General features: G+C 54.3%; 1 protein-coding gene across 2 annotated transcripts in view; it reads right to left on the minus strand.

The window, feature by feature from the left end:
• Nucleotides 1-8,319, minus strand: part of ARSG (arylsulfatase G) — a 92,563-nt gene that overhangs the window by 28,521 nt on the left and 55,723 nt on the right. For both annotated transcript variants that reach the window (XM_006776662.2, XM_006776663.2), the window contains exons 4-6: nucleotides 6,306-6,353; nucleotides 4,784-4,895; nucleotides 2,051-2,188 (exon numbers count right to left, since the gene is read on the minus strand). In XM_006776662.2, coding sequence (XP_006776725.1) covers nucleotides 2,051-2,188; nucleotides 4,784-4,895; nucleotides 6,306-6,353 — 298 coding nt within the window. The remainder of the gene's footprint in view (nucleotides 1-2,050; nucleotides 2,189-4,783; nucleotides 4,896-6,305; nucleotides 6,354-8,319) is intronic.

Consider the following 8,319-nt stretch of genomic DNA (forward strand, 5'->3'; position numbering starts at 1 on the left):
ATGACAGTAGCTGTTTTTGTTTGTCCATAAGCATCGCACAGAATGAGCCTAGGAGGACACGCCCCGCCTCTCTCCAGGGGTTATCTCTGGGACAGGGCGTTCAGGGTGACTTTTCTGTTTGCTCACCTCTGTTTTCAGAAACTCCTAAAGGGAACCTATTATTTGTGTGGCCAAAGGAGTGGAGCGGCAAGCAGGGAAGAGAACAACAAGATGCCAGAGGGGACATTTCAGGGGAAAGGGGACGGGATGGGCGTGAAGGTACAGTGAAGATGAGGCCCCGGAGAAAATCCTGACCTGAAATTATAAATGGCAGGCAAGGGGCACCCACCTCTCAGGAAAGGTCCCGGCAGGCACCTGGCCAGGGAGAGCCAGGCAAGGAGTTGAGGCGGGGCTTCCCACTGGTTTTTGGGGATGGCCCCATGGGGTTGAGCGGATGGGGTCCCTCCGGAATGGGCTGCTGCAATAGCCCCCCCCACATTTCCCCATCCCCCTCTGGGCCTCGGTGTTACAGACAAGCTTCGAGAACCTAGACTGGATCTGTCGGTTCCGTTTGGAAACCCATTGGGCTCCTGCAGCCTCCCGGGCGTCCAAGCAGGATGGAGGGTATTAGGTGGGGGCTGGGTGAGGGCAAGATGAGGAGGGGCAGCCCCAGAGGGGGAGACGGACCAGTAAGGAGAGCCCCTCAAGAGGGCGGGCAGGGCAAATGGAAGAGGGACTCAAGATCTTGATGCGGGTCCTGGGCTCCAGGGCGTGGGCACCTCTAGGACCTACTGCCCAATGGTGAACACCCCGGAATCTGAGCCTCCCCTCTGACTCCAAATACCCCTCGCTGCTCCTCTATCTGTGCCCCACACCCTGATCCTTGTCAGGCCCTCGTGTCCTCATGGGCTTCAGGGCCCCGTCCCAGGCCCTGCAGGAGCAGAAGCCTGGCCAGCAGGGACGCGGGAGCCCACACCATCTGCTTTCCCCCTTGTGGTCCATTCAGAGCTTCGCCTGCTGCTTTCAAAAACCCAAGTCAAGGATTAGCTTTCGGCGTCGCTGCTAGAGGAAGGGTCTATATTCAAGTAAGGATCCAAGTCAAACATTCCAAGACCTCGTTGGGCTGCCCCTTGCTGAGGAGAGCAGGACCCCACACTCGGGGGACCCTGGTAGTTCTGACAGACAAGTCCCGATGGGGGCAGGGGTCTCAGGGGGAGGAGAGGGGCGGGGTGGGCAGGAGGAGCAAGGAGCACAGATCTGGGGGCCTTTTCTGCTGATTCTGAAAATCACAGGAATTGGAAAGTTACATCCTAAAGAAATCCGCATGCCTGAGGGCTACTTTCTGTCTGTTAAAAGCCAATGGGATTCGTGTGACTTTTCACTCAATAACCGGTGAATAAGTGAGCAAACGCTTCACCTTTTCCATGGGATAAGTACAGTCTTCATTGATCAGTTTGTCCTTTAACTGATTCATGAACTGGTGAATGGACAGTATCGCACTCTTGCCCGGCCGGCGTGGCTCAGTGGTTGAGCGCCTGCCTATGAACCAGGAGGTCACAGTTTGATTCCCGGTCAGGGCACATGCCCGGGTTGTGGGCTCCATCCCCAGTGTGGGGCGTGCAGGAGGCAGCCGATCAATGATCCTCTCTCATCACTGATGTTTCTATCTCTCTCTCCCTCTCCCTTCCTCTATGAAATCAATAAAAACATATTTTTTAAAAAAACAACAACAACCAGTATCACCCGTTCTTCAAAGCACGCAGTAAACCGTTCCTAGACCCAGCCGGCCGCCAGCCCTGCCTGAGGAAGCTGTGATGCTGGCAGTGGAACCTCTGCCCTCAGCGGGAACAGGGGAGCCCAGGAGCTCGGGGAGCAACCTGAGGCATGTCCACCCCAGGCCTGGACAGTCCGAGGAGGACTGCTTTCCAGTTGTTTCCGGGAGACGGGTGTGCACCCCCTTGGCCGGACAGGGACTCGCCGTGGCTTTGTAGAGCTGAGGGAGGCCCGGGGCATGGTGGCCGGGGGCCGGGGGTCGGGGGTCGGAGGCACTCAGGGCCAGAGGACGCCTCACCTGGCACGCCGGATGAACTGGGTGGCTTTCTCGGCGTACCTGTGCGCGAGGTCGCTCAGGTTCACGGGCTGCTCCACGATGCGCAGGTTCTCATACAGAGGAAGGGCCACATCCGTGTAGCAGTCCCTGTCGGGGCTCCTGGGGGCAAACGCAGACGGAGAGCATTCAGTCCCATGACCTAAGTGGTCCTCAGGCGGAACCAGGTGCTTTCACGCAGCGCCGCACCCAACCACAAAACCCTTAATGGCCTGGCGCCGGGAGGCCTTTCCAGCCGCCACCTCCTCCAAGTGTAAAACCAACACCATGCCCGCTTGCATTCCCTTTGAAGAGAAAGCCTTGCAAGCTAGAAACTTTATGAGTCCCATGTTGCTGGGAGAGAAACTGAGGTCTAAACAGACTGCATTACGCAAGCGGAGCCCCACAGCCCATGCTTCTCCCACTGTCCCCCCTAAATGATGACTTGTCCGTGGGGTGCAACAACTTCATGAGGCACAACATCTGACAACAGAACAACAGATGGCTGGGGACAGTGGTCAAATTTCAAACCATGTTTAGAGAGAATTTGGAGACACTTCAGCCATTGGGAAAAAATGGAGGTCAAGCCAATAGCCCCTCCAGGAAAAAACAAACGCAGCCCTCGGTCTTACGGACCAAAACGAGTCTGACCTGCAGACGCCCCACAGTGGGGCTGAGGGACGACTGGGCCAGCCTCCTGGGCAGGTATCGCCCTTCTGAGCTCATCTCAACATCTGTCTCCAGTTTTTCAGCTTTTTATGATCTCGTTGCAACTCCATCATTTATACTCCCCCGCCCCAAGCCAGTCCTTTTTTCTATTTGATTTGTTAATTTTTAATTATTTTATTATTTGTATTGGTTAATAAAGTGATATAGGTTCCAGGTGTACAATTGCATAATACATCATCTGTCTATGGTATTGTGTGTTCATCACCCCAAGTCAAGGCTCCTTCCATCACCATTTATCTGCCCTTTACCCTCTTCTACCTCCTCCGCCCCCATTTGATTTAACATGGATTTAAAAGGAACAGGCTGACAGGTGTCACGTGGCCACCGGTGATCCCCAGATAAGAAGGGCGGGGACATGCTCTCTGGCCTCGCTTCTCACGCTGCAGTGTGCACACGGATCACCTGGCATCTTGTGAAACGCAGGCCTCAGGGTGGGGTCTGAACTTCTGCATTTCTAACAGGTGCCCAGGTGATGCCCATGCTGCTGGTCCAGAGACCACCCTTTGAGGAGCGAGGATCTAGGGGACATGGGCTCTGGACTGACTGAGTCTCCATCCCCACCTCCTATAGCTCCAGGGTGACCTGGGCACAGGTGCAGCCCAGACAAACCCGGGCCTCGCACAGTGGATTGCAGGTAAGTACACAGGGCGCCTAGGTTGTCACAGCTTCTCAATAAGCGGCCATTATTATACGAACTATTGTGCTGTTAATGAGCCAGGAGACGGCTTTCCCCAAGCAGCTGAAATACCTGCGACCTATAACCTCTGTGCACAGTCTGAACGAGCGGAGCACGTGGTGTGTGTTGCTTTATTACCTGCATAACCTGTATCACCTCGTTCTTTTTTTGTTAATCCTCACCCCAGGATATTCTTCCACTGATTTTCAGAGAGAGTGGAAGGGAGGGGGAGAGGCAGAGAGAGAAAGAAACATCAATGCGAGAGACACACATCAACTGGGTGCTTCCCGCACACGCCCAGACCAGGGCTGGAGATCGAACCTGCAACCGAGATACGTACCCTTGACCAGAATCGAACCCAGGACCCTTCAGTCTGTGGGTCGATGCCCTATCCACTCAGCCAAACCGGCTAGGGCTTTATCACCTTTTTCTGACCGTTAATGTATTGCAGGCTTATTACTGAATTTTGGGAAATGCAATGAGGAAGAAAAAAACAAAACCCTTAGTCCCGCAAGGAGAGTGAGCGGCCCCTTGTTGGCATGTTTCCTGAGGTGTCTCCCGATGGGCTATAAACACGGAGGCAGTTATGGTCCCACTGTCGGTGACTGCTTCCTGCTTTCTTCACTTACATGGTGAGCATTTCCCCAGTTCACTGACTCTGTCTGTAAATTAGGGCCCCGTGGCGTTCCCATGTCAGATGCAGGCTTATCTGCAGGGGCGGGGGCAGTGGGGTGAGCTTGTAAGGAGCCCTGTGCGCTTCCTCCCTGGGCCAGGTGCGTGGCCCCGGAGCAAAGCCAGCAGGCAGAGAAGGAGAGAACCCTGCCTGTGAGACCGTGGCAGTGCCGGGCTCTGCCCAGCAGAGCTAAACAGTCCAAGGAACCCAGCAAATTCCCATAAGGACATTCTGTGAAATTCTGTTGGCCTCCCCTTTGCTAAAAGTTTTCTTGCTCTTTTTCGCTGACTTTTTGTTTTCTTTTGTTGTTAATCCTCACCTAAGTGTATTTTCCCCCTTGCTTTTCGGAGAGAGTGGAAGGAAGGGAAGGAGGGGCAGAGAGAGAGAGACATTGATGTGAGAGAGACACATCAACTGGTGGCCTCCCACAGGCACCCCGACCAGGGACAGGGAGCGAACCCACAACCCAGGTGCGTGCCCTTGAATGCGACCCTTTTGTGCACGGACCAACCTCTAACCACTGACCACCTCGGCCAGGGCACTGTTTTGCTGTCTTAACTGTCCTCTGTCAGCCCCTCTGACTTGCTCCTGACGGACCACACCCCCAGGACTTGTGGCTCTGGATCCCACAGCCAATTACCTTGATGGTCCCTCGCTCCGGGGGCATGCCGGGCAAGGAGGGAGGTTGTAGCCGGGGCTATCTGTGCAGCCCATATCGTGGCTGTATGGGATTCCGAAGTAGTAATCAAACCCTGGAAGAGAAGCAACTGGTTAGCACCCCCACTCAGCTTCGGTTCCAGGAGCCTGCGTCCTTACACCCAGAACAAAAATGTAATCTTCCCTGATTTAATACCGCAGTGCTATGGAGGATGTAATTAAAAGAGGATTTGATGAATATCCCTTTGTAGTCTGCAAAGAAAACACTGCTGGGTTCTGGCTGGAAGGCCAGATCTGGGATACAGCCTGTGATTAGTTAACCCGGAGTGGGCGGAAGTGGAGAGAATGATTAAGCCCCGACCATCCCCCGTGCAGTTACTGGCACACTGGGGAAGTACTGGCTGAAAATCTACTACATGCGTGACGCCGTAAGGGACAGAAGAATAAATTCTGCCCTCAAAATACTTCCCATCTGAAGAGAATGTAAGGTACAGAGATTAAGCTGTAGGAGATGGAGAATCCGTAAGACAATAAGAGCGACTAGGTCAGGGGTGGGGACCCCTTTTTCTGCCGAGGGCCATTTGGATATTTATGACATCATTCGAGGGCCATACAAAATTATCAGCTAAAATAATCAGCCTGCTGTATTTGGTCAGACACATATATTTGTGGTTAATCCTCACCGAAGGACATTTTTCCCCTTGATTTTCAAAGAGAGTGGAAGGGAGGGAAGGAGGAGCCGAGAGAGAGAAACATGGATGTGAAAGAGAACATTAACTCACTCCTAATGCCTTGTCAGGGCCAGACCAAATGCCTTTGCAGGCCTAACATGGCGCACGGGCCACACGTCCCCCACCCCTGGGTTAGAGGAAGACGTTACCCCCCAGATGCTGGGCGTGGGTGGGTAGGGGGAGAAATCTCAAAGTGCTTCTAGGAAGGGGGAGCATTTCAGCTAGACCTCAGAAGGCTGGCGGGCCTGGGGTACTAGGATGGGGTGGGGGTGGGGCGGGGCGGAGCGAGGATGTGATTTAAACTGAGGCATTAATATCTGTGTGGACCTTTTCTCTGAGATCCTTCCTCATCCTGTCTCTTCTCCAACCCCAGTTTAGTGTGAAGTTTCCCACGGGATTTCTTTACTTCTCCCTCAAGTCCCAAGGGGCCAATCCCTGCTTTGGTGACCCTATCGGACAATTTTTACTTCTTACCACACTAGATGGGTCTGGACCTCACGTCAGCCATGTCCCCTGAGACGCGAGGAACCAGGTCAGGGAGAAGAGCGGGGCTCGCGATGGGGAGCCAGGGGGCAGACAGGAACCAAGGCGAGGGGACAGGGAGGAGGATGTGAGATCGAGGGGAGCCCAGGCACCCCAAATACACCCAAGGGATACTGTGAACGAAGATATCCTAACTCAGGAGCAGGATAGCTTAAAGGTTATTCCAGTCCTTTTATACAGAGGTCCTTATTTCCTGTTTCCCAGGTAACAAAGCCCCCAAAGAGTTCTTACCACGGAAGTTGGGGTGATAAGAGCTGTGATGCCCAAGGTGCCATTTGCCTGTAGGAAAACGAGAAAGAGACTTTCAGAGGCATCTCATGGGGGCCCCAGCCCCTTGGGGAGCTGATCACACTCTCAGTTCTCCATCAGCGTTGCCCTTTACTGGGTTCCGGCTGCAAGGCCAGATTTGTGGCCTGCAAAGTGATGAGGCTGCAAACACAGTGCCAAAGCCAAGCCCTGCTCTGTGGGACCCAGAGGGAGTCCACAGGGAGACAGAAAGCGAGCAAGGGTGACTCAGCATCTCCACAGGAGAACGCACAGTGAAAGGGGAAGACAAGCCGTTCCTGGGAGCCCAGCAAAGCCAGCAGGCCGAGGTCCCAGTGCCCACAGCAACCCCCATAGCCAGCTGCACCCGCCACCCTGCCCTCCTGGGCTGGGGCCCTGCCAAGGGTGCAGGTGCATGCCACACAGTCTTAGAGTCGCCTGGGTCTCGCCTGGTTGCACCATCTTTTCTGGCCAACGCCACAGCCTGTAGTCAGTGGTTCTCAACCTTCTGGGCCTTTAAATACAGGTCCTCATGTTGTGAACCAACCATAAAATTATTTTCGTTGTTACTTCATAACTGTAATGTTGCCACTGTTATGAATCGTCATGTAAATAGCTGATATGCAGGATGGTCTTAGGTGACCCCTGTGAAAGGGTCGTTCGACCGCCAAAGGGGTCGTGTCCCACAGGTTGAGAACCGCTGCTGTAGAGCATGAGCAGGAAACCATGAGCAGGAAATGGCCTCCCCACTGCGGTTCAAGTGCACAGACACCTACCCAGCTGCCAACGACGAAACTCCTCGCTTTGTCGATGCCTAAGGTCTGGGGTGGGTGGGGGGAGGGAGGACTGGTGATGCAAGCCCAGTGCCCGGATAATGCTGGACCTCTCTGACCTGCTCATTCTGCTCTGAGTAAAGAGCCCGGGGAATCACTCACAGGCAAAGGGGCCCGGAAATGAACATGGTTCAAAGATCTGAACAGTGGACCCTCACTGCGGCCCGTTTGCCAGCACCCGTCCCTCCTACTTCACGCCCGGGGGCAGGAGGCAGGATTCCCACAGGCCCCAGGTCTTGGAGAGTCAGAATAAGAAGGCAGCCTGAGGAGGACGCAGATGGCTGGGTTGCCTCGGCCCCGGGAGGAGAGACCAGCAATGAAGCGAAGCACGAGAACAAGTTGGACCGGACACACCTGTCTCATCTCCCCGCTCCGGGCCAGGCAGCGCTGAACAAGTCCCCACACCTGCCTGAAACGCAGCTTCCTCCCTGGACAGTGGGGCAAACCATACCCAGGGCACGACCATACGCGGAGCAAATAAACACTTGGCCCAGTGCCTGGCACAAAGTGAAGACTAAGTAAGAGGTGCTTAGTTAGGAAGGAAAGCCAGCTGGTGGTCATTGTGGCAGATGCTGCTGTTTGCCAGCCCTATGCCCATGTCCCCACTCATCCCGCTCACAGAACTGTGGTTTTGGGAACCTGGGGTTGGGAACCTGTGCTGAGGCCCAATCACCCGTTAGAATCCTGACCCTCCATTTCCCAGACTTCCTTGCAACGAAGAGTGACCATGTGACCCAGCTCTGGCCAATGAGGTGCAAGTGCACTTCTGGGGCTGAAAAAAGATTGTGTTCCTGATAAAAGCGAACAAGTGGGCTAGCACTGCCCCCTCTCCTTTTCCTTCCTTGAAGCCAAATGACGGCAAATAGACTGAGGCCACCGTATGGCAACCAAGAGGCAACATGCAGGAGGACAAACGCCAACAGAGTAGGGACAGCAGAGCAGAAATGGTTTCTCTGAGTGGCTAAGCCAATAGAAATCACTTACCTCTACGCTTATTAGAACGAGAGGAAAATAGCTCAGATTCCCTTTAGCCCACTGTCAGGTCTTCACAATTACAGCCGAAAGCATTCCTAGCTTATACAGCAGGAAATCAACAAAAAAGCAGACAGGAGCAGAGGCGGCGGCGGCGTGTTAGGACTACACAGAGG

The sequence above is a fragment of the Myotis davidii genome, unplaced genomic scaffold, assembly GCF_000327345.1.
Source record: "Myotis davidii unplaced genomic scaffold, ASM32734v1 scaffold69, whole genome shotgun sequence".
NCBI lineage: Eukaryota > Metazoa > Chordata > Mammalia > Chiroptera > Vespertilionidae > Myotis > Myotis davidii.